The 19,920-nt window shown below is 44.9% G+C and overlaps 2 protein-coding genes across 2 annotated transcripts; both read right to left on the reverse strand.

Moving 5' to 3' along the window:
* Positions 1-3,095: 3,095 nt before the first annotated feature.
* LOC308299109 (gap junction alpha-5 protein-like) lies at positions 3,096-5,572 on the reverse strand (the record flags this gene model as incomplete). Its single annotated transcript, XM_080742833.1, has 4 exons — positions 3,096-3,386; positions 3,789-4,016; positions 4,438-4,578; positions 5,210-5,572. The coding sequence occupies 4 exons, from the start codon at positions 5,570-5,572 to the stop codon at positions 3,096-3,098; spliced, it is 1,023 nt and encodes a 340-aa protein (XP_080598959.1).
* Positions 5,573-17,031: 11,459 nt separating this feature from the next.
* On the reverse strand, positions 17,032-19,920 carry LOC308299110 (gap junction alpha-5 protein-like; the record flags this gene model as incomplete). Its single annotated transcript, XM_080742834.1, has 4 exons — positions 17,032-17,334; positions 18,130-18,357; positions 18,780-18,920; positions 19,537-19,920. The coding sequence occupies 4 exons, from the start codon at positions 19,918-19,920 to the stop codon at positions 17,032-17,034; spliced, it is 1,056 nt and encodes a 351-aa protein (XP_080598960.1).

The raw sequence follows: 19,920 nt of genomic DNA on the forward strand, positions 1-19,920 counted from the left end.
AAACAGTAAAATTTTTACTTTTGTGCAAACAGTTTCATTTTTTCCTAATGGCCCGGCCTGGACCGACCGATAATGAACCGGCCGTTCGGGAGTTGTCCCGCTTTTCCCAATGGCCAGCACGTCCCTGGCGCCGAATAATGTCTAGGGTACCAAGCCAAGGGCCACAACATTGCAGGGGGTGACGGTGGCGTTCCCGCTACTCCAGCGACAGTTCAGATATCGTCGTTGTCGGGTGAACATCGTGTATGTCCAAGACCGTTTGTTTTGGAATTTTGTAATTTTTTAAAAAATATTTAAACTAGTGAAAACAGCTGATGTACAAGCACACAACGCCTCGCACCGCGAGGCGTTGTGTGCTTGTAGATCTGCTGTTTTCACTACTTTTGTGCGACGGCCTTGTATGATTTGCGAAAGAACGTACACATTTGGAGATACGCGATTTCCACCCGACGACGACGATATACTAGTTATTGTTGTTGCTGCTCTTATACCACCATTATTACTGGGGTTGGTGTGGGCCAGACAGTAGCCCCCCGCGGGCCGCAAATGGCCCGCGGGCCGCCTATTGGGGAACCCTGTACTACGGCATCACTCAAAAGTCAAAAGCATCAAAAGTAGCAGATTTGAGCTTGCATGATGCAGTGTCCACCCCCCAACTACCCATAATCCACCAGATTGATGAATGAATCACAGATATCTTATTGAGTGGGAGCAACAACAGGGTTGGTGTCCTCTCACAGTCTCACTACTGTCTGGCAGCCTCATTGTCCCGTAGATTACAATGACAATCACATTACAGCCACTACATTTGTGAACGATTGAAATAATCCAAACAAACACGGAGACAAAGAGAACATAAATAACAACGGTTGATGTTTTATTCATGAGCTTTCGGTTAGATAAACAACTAGAAGCAGTGCTCTTCCGAGCACAGGTCTCCACCAGGCCAGGTGTCCTGGTGGTGGTGCTATAATAGGCCAATGTTAAAAGGGTGGCATGTGTTCTTTGACAATCTTTGACCTTTTCATGGCAGTCGGACGCTGCATGCATGATTTGAGGCATTGTGTTCCAAAAATGTGTTTTGCTAAAGTCTACCTGCTGGTGGCGCTATAACAGGCCAATGTGAAAAGGGTAGCATTTGTTCCTTGATGTAGTGGGAATATGTGTGGCAAATTAATCGCAAGCTGCATTGATGATTTGAGGCATTTTGTTCAAAAATGGAGCAATCCTGCAAACTTTGGAAGCCAATATAATATTAGCCAATTAGGATGGAATATGAAATATCAGACGGATCGGACTTGATCATATGACTATAGAGATACTGAGTACTGATTTGCATGATTGTTGGAGAAAATCTGATGGAGTAATAGCAAAGAATGTGTTTTACATAAGTTGTCCTCCTGGTGGCGCTAGAACAGGGCCATTTGAAAAAATGTGGGGCAGAGGTTCTGAATTGGCATCCAGGGAGTCTGTGTGCTCATTTTGGCAGCAACCGGGCCAACGGCGCCGGAGATTAGCTGGTAACAAACTTGATAGACACGCACGGACGCACGGACGGATGGAGGCGAAAACATACTCTCCCCCATGCCTTCGGCTGGTGAGACAATAAACTCTCTGAAACGGACAAGCGGCAGTGTGCGGGTCAATCTGTCTACTCGTCCGATATCCTCCTAATGTTTTGTTACCTGCTAGAGAGGAACCGGTGTGCGAAAGCCTTCTCTTCATAAGACTGACTAGTCCGGCTGCCCCTGAGGTGGGGTCTGAAATTTGGTATAGGCTATAGTTTTATAAAATATTGTCTATATACATACAGTCATGAATCCACCTGCTGACCGCCTGTCAGCATTGAGCAATTTCTTTTATAGGGGGTAAAGGTTTGGGGCCCATCACTTAATATACACTACACTATTCACGTTATTCCTGGCCCTCTCTATGGAGGCTGCCATTTTCTTTTACAGAGGGTGTGCGTACCATTTCCACTCTGGCTCCATTTCGGCGCGTGGGTCCTGCGCTTGCGAATGACGTCACACAATATGGCCGAAAACAGCAGAGCTACCAGCTCACAACGCATCGCATGCGCAACGCTTTGTGGGCTTGTAGATCGGCTGTTTTCGCCTCGCCACGCAACACGGCAACACCATTTGTTTTTAGAGACAGCGTGTTCATTCTTCTCTTTTATAATTAATATTATGATGATTGTGAATTCCTCTTCAAACCTTTACTGAACACTGGAAAATGACATTCCCAAAAAATAAATAGTTTCTTAATATTGAAAAATAACTTTTAATATTAAATACATATCAGTATTACATTTACATTAATTCTTATTACATAAAATTCCTCTTCAAACCTTTATTGAACACTGGAAAATAACACATGTATTTTATTCAAGCTTGAGTATAGTAGTTTTGTCCATAAAACATATATAGCCACAGACCTCATGTTTTTAGGGTTCTCTCAGACCCTAGCCTAGTTTGTTTCACTTCAGGACATTTTATACTCTCCTCGTTCTGTGTTCCATGACACACTAATCTTGCATAGTGCCCACATTTGCATAGTTAGCCTGTTCTGACTGATCCCTTCACTCAGAATGAACTTTCAGAACTCGCCCTAGTTTTTCTTTACGAAATCATCAGTTGCAACTAGTGTTAATCCTCCGCCCAGGGGCGTCAATTGGGTATGGCAGGGATACGCAGGCTGCCATACCCTGGGTCCAGGGGGGAAAATAAAAGTTACTTTTATATAAACCCATGAAAGTGGTAAAAATGGTATATTCCCAAGTTCCGCAGGTCAGCTGCACAGGTGCAATGCATTATTGTTAATTGTGGCACGTTTACTAAAACATGCATGTTTATCTGCCCAAGAAACCGTAGAAACAGGGAAAAATTGAATGTACTTCTTAAAATAAATGTATCATTCCTGTTGCTAAGGTATGGCAACATGACTGGTGTCTTTGTGCGCGTGCAAGACACCAGTCATGTTGCCATACCTTAGCTTTTTCTGAACTGACGCCACTGCCTCCGCCTAGACAGATCTTTATCTCTCTTCGGGATAAGTACAGTAGGTTCAAGTCTCTCCTTCTCACACCTGACCTTCTACACGACTAGGTCGTCTGAACGAGCGAGGCTGCTGCTGGCCTTGCTCCAGCGTCGCTTGTCCTTTAGGACTTCGGAGTGCAGCGAGGAGGAGCAGCCGTCGTTGGGCACCTCCGTCGGCACGTGGTCGTAGCTCATCTTCACGAAGTCCGCCTCGTCCTCCGTGTGGTCGCCGTGGCTGTGGTGGCGCTCGGTGGCCAGGTTGGCAGAGTTCTGCTGGAGTGCCGTCCCGTCGTCGAGAGACGCCGTGGTCATGGTCCCCACGGACCTCTGGCTGTTCGTCTGCATGGCCTTTGTGGTGGAATTCAGATCAATCAATAATCATGAGAAAATGAGGAGACAAGATAATTATATTAGGTGGTGGTGGTGGTCAAGTTTATGTAAACATGATATCATGGACAGAAGTACAATTAACACTCTGGGCAGTGGTAAGGTAGTTCTGCCAAGAAGAATGGTCAGACACTAGAGTTATACTGTGTGGCTTCAAGGCCTCTGGGACGAGGCGTACCATAACAAGATTGGCTTTACCAAAACAATAGTTACTGAGGCCTACTGAAGACCTCTCGACTCCTACAGTAACTATCAAGTATTAGTATCATCATAAAGACCTAGATATTAATATAATCAATGAATACATGATCTACTCTATAACGTCACACATAATCAATCAGGATAATCTCTAATCTACTGCACCTTCTTGCGCTTTTTCCTGGCCCTCCTGTAGGCCAGGTGGTAGAGCTCCGCCACCGAGAGCAGCAGGGACACCGCGGCCACCGCCAGCATGAAGACGATGAAGACGTTCTTCTCGGTGGGCCGCGACATGTAGCAGTTGACGGGGTTGGGGCAGGGCCAGTCGCTGCAGCGGTACAGCGAGGGGAGGAACACGCCGTAGATCAGGTACTGTACCACGATGAACGTCACCTAGGGATGGAGGTTGTTAATGTTTATTGATAATGAGCACCTTATCGATCCTGCTTATTGAGCCCGGGCTTTTGTCGAGCCCACTATTGAGCGTTTTCTCATATTTTTGGAAAGACATGAGACAACAAATTCTGAACAGAACTGGTATCTTTTTTTTATCGGCCAGTTGTTGGGACTGTGAGTGTGTCTGACCACCTCTATGAAGATGACAATTGACAAAAGTAACAAATATTATCATTAGATATCATTAAAATGATCATTCCTCGCCTCCTGTCTTGATTGTTTAAACATGATATGATGGGCCTCTATGCTCGATAACAAGCTTCATAAGCCCAAAGCTTATTGATACCGGGAACTCAATACATCTGTTATCGGGTTATCGGGCTACCCTTGTTTCGAGCTCCCATCCCTAAGTCGTCACCTCCATCGCCGTGCGGATCAGGATGCTCAGGACGTACGTCCGCTTCAGCGCCCCCTTCAGGCGCACGCGGACGGTCGCGTCGTCCGCCGGCCGCTGACCGCCGCCGCCGCTCTCCTTCTGCTGCAGGTACTCCTTCTCGCTCTCCCCCCGCGCCGCCAGGGGCGTCAATTGGGTATGGCAGGGGTATGCAGCTGCCATACTCTGGGTCCAGGGGGGAAAATAAAAGTTACTTTTAAATATAAATCCACGAATGTCTCTTTGTGTATCTGTGATGGTTATTATGTTGTTAAATTACAGTAAAATAACTACAAATGCAAAATTTAATAAATGGCACTTTAACAAGGTATTATAATTATATTCTCCACACTTTTATTCTCCCCATCTTGACAGAATGGTAACTTCCCAGGTTCTGCAGGTCAGGCACGTTTACTAATATGTCAAGTTTAGCTGCACTTAAACAACCGTTCCAGGCTGCCATATCCAGCCCAAGAAACCGTAGAAACCTGTGTAAAAAACTAACGAAACTCGTTTTTTTTTTTTCAGGCATTGTGAAAATAGCCGATCTACATGTCATTAAAACGATCATTCCTCGTCTCCTGTCTTGATTGTTTAAACATGATATGATGGGCCTCTATGCTCCATAACAAGCTTCATAAGCCCAAAGCCATGTAGATCTGCTATTTTCACAATAGAACCGTGTTATACAAAATGTAATGCCCATTTTCCATGAGGACTCCCATCTTTGCCATACCCTAGATTTTGCTGAACTGACGCCACTGCGCTCCGCCTCCCTCTCCTTCTGCGCCGTCCTCTGCCGCTGCTTCTCCTCGCGGCGCACCGTGTGCATGGCGTGGCCCATGTAGATGAGCGACGGCGTGGAGACGAAGACGATCTGCAGCACCCAGTAGCGGATGTGCGCGATGGGGAAGGCCCGGTCGTAGCACACGTTGGTGCAGCCGGGCTGCATCGTGTCGCACAGGAAGTCGCTCCGCTCGTCGCCCCACGACGACTCGGCGGCCGTGCCCAGTACGGCGATGCGGAAGATGAAGAGCACGGTGAGCCACACCTTGCCCACCGTGGTGGAGTGCTCCTGGACCCTCTCCAGGACGCTCCCCATGAGGCCCCAGTCGCCCATCGCCGCTGCTTCGCTGGACGCGCCGTCGCGTACACCTGAGGGACCCCGGGGACAGGAGGTGGAAGGTTATGATCAGCCCGGGAAAAAGAGTTGGAGAGGCCCTCATTGCGCGCTAGAGAGAGATCTCTCTCTATAGCACTGCTGCTACTCAAAGATTTGTGACAAAGTGACAAGCCAGTGGGCCAATTACATGAGTTATATTTCATTTCGTCGTTGTCGGGTGGAAACCTTGTATGTCCAAAACCGTTTGTTTTGAATTTATCATTTTAAAAATGATTTAAACTAGTGAAAACAGCCGATCTACAAGCACACAACGCCTTGCGGAGCGAGGCATTGTGTGCTTGTAGATCTGCTGTTTTCACTACTTTTGTGCAACAGCCTTGTACGATGAAGCAGGGCTTTGCTTTGCGAAAAAAAATTACAAATTTGAAACTTGGAGATACAAGGTTTCTGCCCGACATTTCTTTTCCTAATGGCCGGCCTGGACCGGCCGGGAATGAACCGGCCGTTCGGGAGTTGTCCCGCTTTCCCCAATGGCCAGCACGTCCCTGATGTAAATGAAAGCGGATCAAGAGCTGTCAGCAGCCTCTTGCGTACTGTATGTACAGTACAGTATGTCTCCACAACTTGCTGAAAAGGGAACTTGAAAAGCCACAAACAAAGACATCATTTGACTTCACCAGAAAAGAAAAGAAAGGATGGAACTGAGGTCCTTGCCACACATGATACGTATTTAAGTGTAAATTAAACTAAACTGAGTGCTGCAGAATTCAGTAAACCTTGCACACTTATGGTGATGAACAGGACTTCCAAGCAAACCACAAATCATTGCGAAATTTCTCCAGCAATCTGGTATTTTGAACAATGCTGAACAATTTTGGATGTTTTTAACACAAATCTTCTCTTCTGGGGGTCCCTGGCACAACACATCTTCAAATGGGGGTCCACTGACAGTTATATTTCAATTTTAGGGTCCGTGGCACAGAAAAGGTTTGAGAACGTTGTTTTTATTGCCATTATTACTTTTTTATTTCTTGCTAAATATAAGAGCATGTACAAGGTTCAAGATTTAAATTCAAATTACGTGAAAATATTTCTTAACATCTGGGCTTTAAATCCGTACCAGTGTTGCACAAAGTACTCAACTCCTCCTAGCCTGGCAGGCCATCACTGATACTGCGTTCACTCATTCCTTGTGGGAAGGAACGAGTCACAGTATCTGGTCAAATATTACTCAACTACAAGTGAGAGTTCTCTGTCAAATGTTCTACTTGAGTTAAAGTACTGGGGTACTTGCTTTTAAAAATACTCAAGTATTCACAATGTGTTTATGTGATTATTTTGGGGGTCACGGCCTGGAAAGGTTGAGAACCTCTGCCCTACTTGATCATACTACGGCATGGTTCCCCAATTAGTTTCCCCCAAGCGCCGAACAGGGACATGCTGGGCCCCTGATTCAGCCCGGGAAAAAGAGTTGTAGAGGCCCTCATTGCGCGCTATAGAGAGAGATCGCTCTCCATAGCGCTGCTGCTACTCAAAGATTTGCCATTTCAGATCATGACAAGTGACAAGCCAGTGGGCCAATTACATGAGTTATATTTCGTTGTTTTCGGGTGGAAACCATGCATGTCCAAAACCGTTTGTTTTGTATTTATCATTTTTAAAATGATTTAAACTAGTGAAAACAGCCGATCTACAAGCACACAATGCCTCGGAGGTACATTTTATAGATGATAAATACAAAACGGTTTTGGACATACAAGATTTCCACCCGACAACGACTATATGCTATAAATATAAGGTGCTGGGAGTGAAAATTATAATGTAGGGGTGCCTCGGATTAAAAAAATATTCATGGGGTGCCCTGAGACAAAAAAGTTTGGGAACCCCTGACACAGGGCTTAAGTGGTTAAAGTACAACAACATCTACACTCAGAATATACACAGACACAGCCTATAGATACTGTGTATAGGTCATTACATTTTTCTCAAAATGATTTTTGTTTTTACATTGTGAAATGATTAAAAAAAATGATTTAAAAAATGTTGCCAAAAAGAGAGAGAGAGAAAAAAATGCTGACATTGACGTGACTCCTTTCTAAATAATAGGACTTGTTATTGCATTGGGTTCCGCCCTCTGTTCAACTCAGTGAGTTGAGAATGGAAACACTGCCCTCATGTGGATTCTTTCATATCACACTGTAACACTGTTAGTGAACAAACACTCGGTGGGAAGGATTCCTGTCACAATATAGAGCCGTTTAACACTGTTACTGAACAAGCACTCTATAGCAATGATTAGTGTTAGTGAACACACATACTGTGATTCCTACCTTGAGGCAGCAGCAGCAGTTAGTTGTTTCTCCAACACAGACTGGTTGGACTTCCTGGTCAGGTGAGCAGGCTGGGTGTGAATTCCTTGGCTACAGCGACATCTGTTGATGGGGACCTACTGATTGGTTTTATTTCACCAGACTCTACCTAGCTCCAGTGGGTTGGGGCGGCCGCGGCCGCTTCGCGGCCGCTGCCAGAGCACGCAGTCCGGCTTGGGTGCCCTCCGAGACCTCGGTGTCTGAGTCTGGAGCTCTGTGAAAAAAAAAAAAAAAGAAAAAAAGCCAGCTGCTGAGCGGGCGTGCGTGCGTGCGTGCTTGCGTGCGTTCAGTGCAATGTGAATGCATGTGACCAATTGATAGGAAGATAGATAGATACGTAATAAACATGATTTGGTACAAGCTCAACTAAAAGGAGATCCCAGTAATGTTTTTGGCTTATTTCCACAGGGAAGTCATTCATGAATGAACGAATTATTGATATAGGACTGTCATAGGTACAGTGTCATTGCCAGTACAGTTCACTGGTACAAGGTCAACTAAAAGGTGATCCTAGAAAAGACTAAGTCAGGGGGAAACAATTTAAAAAATAAAACAATAAAAACAGCCGATCTACAAGGCTGCATGTGGGCTTGTGGATCAGCTGTTTTGGGTAAATGTGGGTTTGTATTGACCCCTTTATCGAGTGATTGATTGAAGACTTTACGACGAGTTTCATGACAGTACAGTTCACTGGTACAAGCTCAACTAAAAGGAGCTTTATTTATTGAATGAATTATTTCCCTGTCTCCACACCAGGCCCAACTGCGCCGCCACTGACTGATAAATTGCGACCGTCGGGTCGCAGTTACTATCGAAACCTCGACCGGCTGTCTGTCTGTCCGTCACACTTTTGCCCTGCTCATATCTCTGCAACCGCTTTCCCGATCCGTGCCAAATTTGGCACACACAGTCCTTGCCTGCCAAACTACGATTCTCACATGGCCCTCCTCTTCTAGCGCCACCATGAGGCCAAAACTCATTCTGGACACTGCTCCTACAAATCTTGCCCTAAAATCACACAAATCGGTACACACTTGCTCTACGCTCATGTCATCAACATGGATCTGTCCCATGTAGCGCCACCTTCAGGCCGATTTTTTTAAACCCATTTTTGGACACTACTCCTACAGATTTTGCCCTAAAATCACGCAGTCAGTATATATTAGGGAGTCTTACTGGTTTAATTATTTATTTCCCGACTATGTTTCCGAGACTGATTATTTATTTATTTATTTCCCGACTATGTTTCCGAGACTGATTATTTATTTATTTATTTATTTCCTGACTGTTTCCGAGACTGATTATTTATGTAATTAATTATTTATTTATTTCCGCCCCTGGACTCCGCCCCCCCCAGGCGTCTGCCTATCGATCGGCTGGGCTTTAAAGAGCCATAACTCCGGTTTGCAGCGTGCTACCGTCTCCAAACTCGCTTTCTGGCTTCTCGTGTTACTGGTATTAAATACCACATACAAGCTCACGGAAGCTCCATCCAACTTCTGCGCAATGCATTATGGGATGTTGGAAAGTTGTGGATACTAGCAACAGAGTATTTAAATAAATAAATAAATATATAATGAATGAACGAACACATGAATAAATAAATAAATAAACAAAGAAAGTATGTGTGTGTGTGTGTGTGTGTGTGTGTGTGTGTGTGTGTGTGTGTGTGTGTGTGTGTGCGTGCATGCATGCATGCATGCGTGCGTGCGTGCGTAATTACTGCCTCCTCGTTAAGAACCCCACACATTTAGGCAAATTCTTTCTTTCTTCCTTCCTTCCTTCCTTCCTTCCTTCCTTCCTTCCTGTAAATGAGGCCGCATGACAAGCGTTCTCGTCACCGCGCTGACGGGGTAATTACACGCAAATACAAGGGGTGGAGTCGAACTTAATGAGTGGGCGTGGTTTCAACTACAAGCTCACAACGCGTCGCATCAAGACGCGTTGTGAGCTTGTAGATCTGCTATTAACGAGTGGGCGTGGTTTCAACAAGAGGGAGGACTCTGACTTAACGAGTGGGCCTAACGTAATGAGTTTTGTGGGCGTCGCACACATTAATTATGTAAATTAAGCCGACTTATGCAAATGGGGGGGCGGGGCATGGTTTGGAAATGCGTGTGGGCGTGGTGCGTGCGTGCGTGTGCGCCTCAATTAATTAATTAATTAATTAATTAATTAATTAACTGCCTCCTCGTTAAGAACCCCGTAAATTTAGGCAAATTAATTTTCTTTCTTTCTTTCTTTCTTTCTTTCTTTCTTTCTTTCTTTCTTTCTTTCTTTCTTTCTTTCTTTCTTTCTTTCTTTCTTTCTTTCTTTCTTTCTTTCTTTCTTTCTTTCTTTCTTTCTTTCTTTCTTTCTTTCTTTCTTTCTTTCTTTCTTCCTTCCTTCCTTCCTTCCTTCCTTCTAAATAAATACATAATTAAATAGCGGGGGTCCCCGAGGGTGTCATCGCGTGCGGGGCGGCGAGCCTGATTATTATGTAAATGAGGCTGCATTAATTATGTAAATGAGGTCGGGGTGTGGTCTGCATTAATTATGTAAATGAGGCTGTTAAGTGGCGTTTCCCAGTGCGTAAAAAATTTAGACGACCGTATGTAAATGAAGGGGAGGAGCTTAGTCGACGTATGCAAATTGGGGGCGGGGCATGGTTTGGAAATGCGTTTGGGTATGGTTCGCATACATTATGCTCGCATACATTATGCTAATGAGGGCGTTAAGGTGGGTTTCCCAGCGCGTAAAAAATGCAGACGACCGTATGTAAATGAAGGGGAGGAGCTTAGTCGACTTATGAAAATTGGGGGCGGTGCATGGTTTGGAAATGTGTGTGGGTGTGGTTCGCATAAATTATGCTAATGAGGCTGTTAAGTGGCGTTTCCCAGCGCGTAAAATATGCAGACGACCGTATGTAAATGAAGGGGAGGAGCATAGGCGACGTATGCAAATTGGGGGCGGGGCATGGTTTGGAAATGCGTGTGGGCGTGGTTTGCAGACATTATGCTCGCATACATTATGCTAATGAGGGTGTTAAGGTAGGTTTCCCAGCGCGTAAAAAATTTAGATGACCGTATGTAAATGAAGGGGAGGAGCTTAGTCGACGTATGCAAATTGGGGGCGGGGCATGGTTTGGAAATGCGTTTGGGTATGGTTCGCATACATTATGCTCGCATACATTATGCTAATGAGGGCGTTAAGGTGGGTTTCCCAGCGCGTAAAAAATGCAGACGACCGTATGTAAATGAAGGGGAGGAGCTTAGTCGACTTATGAAAATTGGGGGCGGTGCATGGTTTGGAAATGTGTGTGGGTGTGGTTCGCATAAATTATGCTAATGAGGCTGTTAAGTGGCGTTTCCCAGCGCGTAAAAAATGCAGACGACCGTATGTAAATGAAGGGGAGGAGCTTAGTCGACGTATGAAAATTGGGGCTGGTGCATGGTTTGGAAATGCGTGTGGGCGTGTTGCGCATACATTATGCTTGCATACATTATGCTAATGAGGGCGTTAAGGTGGGTTTCCTAGGGCTTAAAAAATACAGATGACCGTAGTGAGCATTCGTTCCACGAACGCATTCATTCAATGAATGAATAAATAAATAAAGTGCACGTGCACACACGTGTGCGTGCGTGCGTGCGTGCGTGCGTGCGTGCGTGCGTGCGTGCGTGCGTGCGTGCGTGCGAACGCACGTGCACGCACGCACGCACGCACACTTTATTATTTATTCATTCATTCACGCACGCACACACGCATGCACACTTTATTTTTTAATTAATTCATGAATACAGCCTGCGATATGCGTGAAATCTTGCAAGCACATTCCCACTAGGTCAAGGAACAGATGCCTCCCTTCTCACATTGGCCTGTTATAGCGCCACCAGCGGGTCAACTTTTGCATAACACATTTTTGGAACAAAATGCCTCAAATCATGCATGCAGCTAATTTCAGTAACGTCAAAGAGAGCACTGCCTGCGATCTTGACATTTTGTACTTTTATAGACATTGTTTTCTGGCTTGAGGCGAGCCCACAATTGTTTCGAAGGAACAATATTTTCTAGTTTCCATATGATATGCACATGTATTCAGGGGCGTAACTACCGCTGACGCAGCCGACGCATGCGCATTAGGGCCCGTGACGTCCAGGGGCACACGCAGGTGGAGGAGAAAAAATAAATAATCTAATAATAACAATGTATACAGACGGAGCCGCTTCTGTCCTGATCTGTTGCATCTATTTCCTGTAGTAGGCTGCTACCATTTCAAAATAAAACATGTGTTGAATGATCACTTTACAAATATCCAATACAATGACTCTTGTTTTGAAATGTCCACTGGTATGACAGGAAGCTATGACAGGGCCCCTTAGTGCTGCTGACGGAACACAGGCTGAAGAGACGTTCTGAACTTATGAAGTAAAAACAACACTCTCGGGCATTATGGAATATAAAGTTTCAACACACGACTTTGGGGAACAGTTAATATTTGCCATGCTCTCTAAAACCAAGACACTGTGGAATATGGAACAAAACGTGCCCAACTGGTCTTGTTGTTGTCATCCACCTTACTTTAGCAGGTGAGTTAAGTAATTAATATAAATAATGCTGGTTTGCAGTGATGCATCACTGTCAATTAAACTGTGTGCTGTCATTAATGTAGGCCTAGTTGTCTTAATGGATGATATTTATAATGCTGTTTTGGAAAAACGGCGTGGTGATGTTTGTAGTGTGAAGACTAATGTCAGAGTTGTTGTGTTGGAGTGCCATAGGGAAGAGTTCATTAGCACCAGAGAGAGATGGAGACAGTGAGACACTACTTGGTTGGGCTACATATTGTCATGAATTAGATGGCGAGTGTGTAGATGTCTTCTGTTGGAGCCTGGTGTCCCGCATTTGCGCTGTCTGCATTTGCGCTGTAGAAAAAAGGTGGTTGTTGTTGTTGTTGTTGTTGTTGTTGTTGTTGTTGTTGTGGGGCACTTGGTGAAAATCTCGCATCGGGGCACACCGGGGGCTAGTTTCGCCACTGTGTATGTCCAAAATTTTTTTTTAATTTAAACTAGTCAAAACAGCCGATCTACAAGCACACAGCGCCTAGCGGTGCGAGGCGTTGTGTGCTTGTAGATCTGCTGTTTTCACTACTTTTTGTGCAAACAGTAAAATTTTTACTTTTGTGCAAACAGTTTCATTTTTTCCTAATGGCCCGGCCTGGACCGACCGATAATGAACCGGCCGTTCGGGAGTTGTCCCGCTTTTCCCAATGGCCAGCACGTCCCTGGCGCCGAATAATGTCTAGGGTACCAAGCCAAGGGCCACAACATTGCAGGGGGTGACGGTGGCGTTCCCGCTACTCCAGCGACAGTTCAGATATCGTCGTTGTCGGGTGAAAATCTTGTATGTCCAAAACCGCTTGTTTTGCAATTTTGTCTTTTTAAAAAATTATTTAAACTAGTGAAAACAGCAGATCTACAAGCACACAACGCCTCGCACCGCGAGGCGTTGTGTGCTTGTAGATCTGCTGTTTTCACTACTTTTGTGCGACGGCCTTGTATGATTTGCGAAAGAACGTACAAATTTGGAGATACGCGATTTCCACCCGACGACGACGATATACTAGTTATTGTTGTTGCTGCTCTTATACCACCATTATTACTGGGGTTGGTGTGGGCCAGACAGTAGCCCCCCGCGGGCCGCAAATGGCCCGCGGGCCGCCTATTGGGGAACCCTGTATTACGGCATCACTCAAAAGTCAAAAGCATCAAAAGTAGCAGATTTGAGCTTGCATGATGCAGTGTCCACCCCCCAACTACCCATAATCCACCAGATTGATGAATGAATCACAGATATCTTATTGAGTGGGAGCAACAACAGCGTTGGTGTCCTCCCTCAGTCTCACTACTGTCTGGCAGCCTCATTGTCCCGTATATTACAATGACAATCACATTACAGCCACTACATTTTGTGAACGATTGAAATAATACAAACAAACACGGAGACAAAGAAAACACATATAACAACGGTTGATGTTTTATTCATGAGCTTTCGGTTAGATAAACAACTAGAAGCAGTGCTCTTCCGAGCACAGGTCTCCACCAGGCCAGGTGTCCTGGTGGTGGTGCTATAATAGGCCAATGTAAAAAGGGTGGCATGTGTTCTTTGACAATCTTTGACCTTTTCATGGCAGTCGGACGCTGCATGCATGATTTGAGGCATTGTGTTCCAAAAATGTGTTTTGCTAAAGTCTACCTGCTGGTGGCGCTATAACAGGCCAATGTGAAAAGGGTAGCATTTGTTCCTTGATGTAGTGGGAATATGTGTGGCAAATTAATCGCAAGCTGCATTGATGATTTGAGGCATTTTGTTCAAAAATGGAGCAATCCTGCAAACTTTGGAAGCCAATATAATATTAGCCAATTAGGATGGAATATGAAATATCAGACGGATCGGACTTGATCATATGACTATAGAGATACTGAGTACTGATTTGCATGATTGTTGGAGAAAATCTGATGGAGTAATAGCAAAGAATGTGTTTTACATAAGTTGTCCTCCTGGTGGCGCTAGAACAGGGCCATTTGAAAAAATGTGGGGCAGAGGTTCTGAATTGGCATCCAGGGAGTCTGTGTGCTCATTTTGGCAGCAACCGGGCCAACGGCGCCGGAGATTAGCTGGTAACAAACTTGATAGACACGCACGGACGCACGGACGGATGGAGGCGAAAACATACTCTCCCCCATGCCTTCGGCTGGTGAGACAATAAACTCTCTGAAACGGACAAGCGGCAGTGTGCGGGTCAATCTGTCTACTCGTCCGATATCCTCCTAATGTTTTGTTACCCACGCAGCTGCTAGAGAGGAACCGGTGTGCGAAAGCCTTCTCTTCATAAGACTGACTAGTCCGGCTGCCCCTGAGGTGGGGTCTGAAATTTGGTATAGGCTATAGTTTTATAAAATATTGTCTATATACATACAGTCATGAAAACCACCTGCTGACCGCCTGTCAGCATTGAGCAATTTCTTTTATAGGGGGTAAAGGTTTGGGGCCCATCACTTAATATACACTACACTATTCACGTTATTCCTGGCCCTCTCTATGGAGGCTGCCATTTTCTTTTACAGAGGGTGTGCGTACCATTTCCACTCTGGCTCCATTTCGGCGCGTGGGTCCTGCGCTTGCGAATGACGTCACACAATATGGCCGAAAACAGCAGAGCTACCAGCTCACAACGCATCGCATGCGCAACGCTTTGTGGGCTTGTAGATCGGCTGTTTTCGCCTCGCCACGCAACACGGCAACACCATTTGTTTTTAGAGACAGCGTGTTCATTCTTCTCTTTTATAATTAATATTATGATGATTGTGAATTCCTCTTCAAACCTTTACTGAACACTGGAAAATGACATTCCCAAAAAATAAATAGTTTCTTAATATTGAAAAATAACTTTTAATATTAAATACATATCAGTATTACATTTACATTAATTCTTATTACATAAAATTCCTCTTCAAACCTTTATTGAACACTGGAAAATAACATGTATTTTATTCAAGCTTGAGTATAGTAGTTTTGTCCATAAAACATATATAGCCACAGACCTCATGTTTTTAGGGTTCTCTCAGACCCTAGCCTAGTTTGTTTCACTTCAGGACATTTTATACTCTCCTCGTTCTGTGTTCCATGACACACTAATCTTGCATAGTGCAGACATTTGCATAGTTAGCCTGTTCTGACTGATCCCTTCACTCAGAATGAACTTTCAGAACTCGCCCTAGTTTTTCTTTACGAAATCATCAGTTGCAACTAGTGTTAATCCTCCGCCCAGTGGTGTCAATTGGGTATAGCAGGGATACGCAGCTGCCATACCCTGGGTCCAGGGGGGAAAATAAAAGTTACTTTTAAATTAGTGCTGTTCAACGATTAAATATTTTAATCGCGATTAATCACAGTCATGATTTAGCTAGTTAATCGCGCGATTAATCGCAAATAAGTCATCAGCTTTTATCAGTTCACAATGTAACTTAGAGGGATATCTTTCAAGTCTTTTGTGGCCCTATTAACTTGGGAGTGGAAAAATATGCTGGCTTTATGCGAAAGTATGTTAATCCTTTATTCAAAATCAATTAAAAACCCAAATAAATAATAATGGTATTGCATTAAACAGACTGATGGGTATAAGGATCTGCTTAATTGACTTAATCTGATTACTGTTGTGTCCACCTTTATGCTTTAATTATATTTTATATCAAGAGGGATGGACCTTGTAGCCAAAATAGCCAATATTGTAGCCAATGTTTGACCATTTTAGTTAATTACTTGTGAGACAGAGATATTAATAAAATAATTAAATTGTCACTTTATAAATGTGCAGATACCCTGTATATGTATGTTGGATTGTTTACTGTTGAATGAGAAAACAATATTGCACATTAAGCTAATCATCTGGAGACCTCCCCAAATAATAGTTGAGAGATAATAATGTTGAGAAACAGTGTCCAAAGGCCAAATGGCTATAATATATAAATATGCGATTAATTGCGATTAAAATAATTAATCGCGATTAACATAACGGTGAGTTAATCGCGATTAATTTAGTTAACTCGAACAGCACTATTTTAAATATAAACCCATGAAAGTCTCTTTGTCTATCTGTTTTGCTTATTATGTTGTTAAATCAAGGTGAAATAATAATAAATTTAACGAAGTGGTCACTTCAACAAGGTATTATACTTATATTCTCCACACTTGTATTCTCCCCATCTTGACAAAAATGGTATATTCCCAAGTTCCGCAGGTCAGCTGCACAGGGGCAATGCATTATTGTTAATTGTGGCACGTTTACTAAAACATGCCATGTTTAGCTGCCCAAGAAACCGTAGAAACGGGGAAAAATTGAATGTACTTCTTAAAATAAATGTATCATTCCTGTTGCTAAGGTATGGCAACATGACTGGTGTCTTCGCCGCGCGTGCAAGACACCAGTCATGTTGCCATACCTTAGCTTTTTCTGAACTGACGCCACTGCCTCCGCCTAGACAGATCTTTATCTCTCTTCGGGATAAGTACAGTAGGTTCAAGTCTCTCCTTCTCACACCTGACCTTAATCTACACAACTAGGTCGTCTGAACGAGCGTGGCTGCTGCTGGCCTTGCTCCAGCGTCGCTTGTCCTTTAGGAATTCGGAGTGCAGCGAGGATGGCGAGGAGGAGGAGCAGCCGCCGCTGGGCACCTCCGTCGGCACGTGGTCGTAGCTCATCTTCACGAAGTCCGCCTCGTCCTCCGTGTGGTCGTCGTGGCTGTGGTGGCGCTCGGTGGCCAGGTTGGCGGAGTTCTGCTGGAGTGCCGTCCTGTCGTCGAAAGGGTGAGGCGCCGTGGTCATGGTCCCCACGGTCCTGTTCTTCTGCATGGCCTTTGTGGTGGAATTCAGATCAATCAATAATCATGAGGAGACAAGACAATTATATTAGGTGGTGGTGTGGTCAAGTTTATGTAAACATGATATCATGGACAGAAGTACAATAGGCCCTATGCACAGCAGCCATTTTGAAGAGAAGTTGGATGGTCTTCTCACTTCCTTCAAAGGTGTTACCAATGATACTAATGAAGGCTCTGTTCCATTTCATGTTGCACAGTGGTTCTCAAACCTTTTACGCCTGCATTTGGTTCCATTTGAACACTCAGAGTAACACATTTTAAGGGGTCATTTGAAACCCCAAAGGAAGCACGAGGGTCCCTGGGCCACACTTTGAGACCCACTGGTGTAGCAGTGTTTCTAGTAAGCCAACATGCACAATATCAGCAACCTGACTCTGTTTGAGCAGAATGGAACAGAGCCTTTATTAGTATTATTGGTAACACCTCTGAAGGAAGTGAGAAGACCATCCAACTTCTAGCCAAAATGGCTTCTGTGCATAGAGCCTATTAACACTCTGGGCAGTGGTAAGGTAGTTCTGCCAAGAAGAATGGTCAGACACTAGAGTTATACTGTGTGGCTTCAAGGCCTCTGGGACGAGGCGTACCATAACAAGATAGGCTTGACCAAAACAATAGTTACTGAGGCCTACTGAAGACCTCTCGACTCCTACAGTAACTATCAAGTATTAGTATCATCATAAAGACCTAGATATTAATATAATCAATGAATACATGATCTACTCTATAACGTCACACATAATCAATCAGGATAATCTCTAATCTACTGCACCTTCTTGCGCTTTTTCCTGGCCCTCCTGTAGGCCAGGTGGTAGAGCTCCGCCAACGAGAGCAGCAGGGACACCCCGGCCACCGCCAGCATGAAGACGATGAAGACGTTCTTCTCGGTGGGCTGCGACATGTAGCAGTTGACGGGGTTGGGGCAGGGCCAGGCGCTGCAGGGGTACAGCGAGGGGAGGAACACGCCGTAGATCAGGTACTGTACCACGATGAACGTCACCTAGGGATGGAGGTTGTTAATGTTTATTGATAATGAGCACCTTATCGATCCTGCTTATTGAGCCCGGGCTTTTGTCGAGCCCACTATTGAGCGTTTTCTCATATTTTTGGAAAGACATGAGACAACAAATTCTGAACAGAACTGGTATCTTTTTTTTATCGGCCAGTTGTTGGGACTGTGAGTGTGTCTGACCACCGTCTATGAAGATGACAATTGACAAAAGTAACAAATATTATCATTAGATATCATTAAAATGATCATTCCTCGCCTCCTGTCTTGATTGTTTAAACATGATATGATGGGCCTCTATGCTCGATAACAAGCTTCATAAGCCCAAAGCTTATTGATACCGGGAACTCAATACATCTGTTATCGGGTTATCGGGCTACCCTTGTTTCGAGCTCCCATCCCTAAGTCGTCACCTCCATCGCCGTGCGGATCAGGATGCTCAGGACGTACGTCCGCTTCAGCGCCCCCTTCAGGCGCACGCGGACGGTCGCGTCGTCCGCCGGCCGCTGACCGCCGCCGCCGCTCTCCTTCTGCTGCAGGTACTCCTTCTCGCTCTCCCCCCGCGCCGCCAGGGGCGTCAATTGGGTATGGCAGGGGTATGCAGCTGCCATACTCTGGGTCCAGGGGGGAAAATAAAAGTTACTTTTAAATATAAATCCACGAATGTCTCTTTGTGTATCTGTGATGGTTATTATGTTGTTAAATTACAGTAAAATAACTACAAATGCAAAATTTAATAAATGGCACTTTAACAAGGTATTATAATTATATTCTCCACACTTTTATTCTCCCCATCTTGACAGAATGGTAACTTCCCAGGTTCTGCAGGTCAGGCACGTTTACTAATATGTCAAGTTTAGCTGCACTTAAACAACCGTTCCAGGCTGCCATATCCAGCCCAAGAAACCGTAGAAACCTGTGTAAAAAACTAACGAAACTCGTTTTTTTTTTTTTTCTTTCAGGCATTGTGAAAATAGCCGATCTACATGTCATTAAAACGATCATTCCTCGTCTCCTGTCTTGATTGTTTAAACATGATATGATGGGCCTCTATGCTCCATAACAAGCTTCATAAGCCCAAAGCCATGTAGATCTGCTATTTTCACAATAGAACCGTGTTATACAAAATGTAATGCCCATTTTCCATGAGGACTCCCATCTTTGCCATACCCTAGATTTTGCTGAACTGACGCCACTGCGCTCCGCCTCCCTCTCCTTCTGCGCCGTCCTCTGCCGCTGCTTCTCCTCGCGGCGCACCGTGTGCATGGCGTGGCCCATGTAGATGAGCGACGGCGTGGAGACGAAGACGATCTGCAGCACCCAGTAGCGGATGTGCGCGATGGGGAAGGCCCGGTCGTAGCACACGTTGGTGCAGCCGGGCTGCATCGTGTCGCACAGGAAGTCGCTCCGCTCGTCGCCCCACGACGACTCGGCGGCCGTGCCCAGTACGGCGATGCGGAAGATGAAGAGCACGGTGAGCCACACCTTGCCCACCGTGGTGGAGTGCTCCTGGACCCTCTCCAGGACGCTCCCCATGAGGCCCCAGTCGCCCAT

Source organism: Nannobrachium achirus, assembly GCF_963921795.1.
Source record: "Nannobrachium achirus genome assembly, chromosome: 15".
Classification (NCBI taxonomy): domain Eukaryota; kingdom Metazoa; phylum Chordata; class Actinopteri; order Myctophiformes; family Myctophidae; genus Nannobrachium; species Nannobrachium achirus.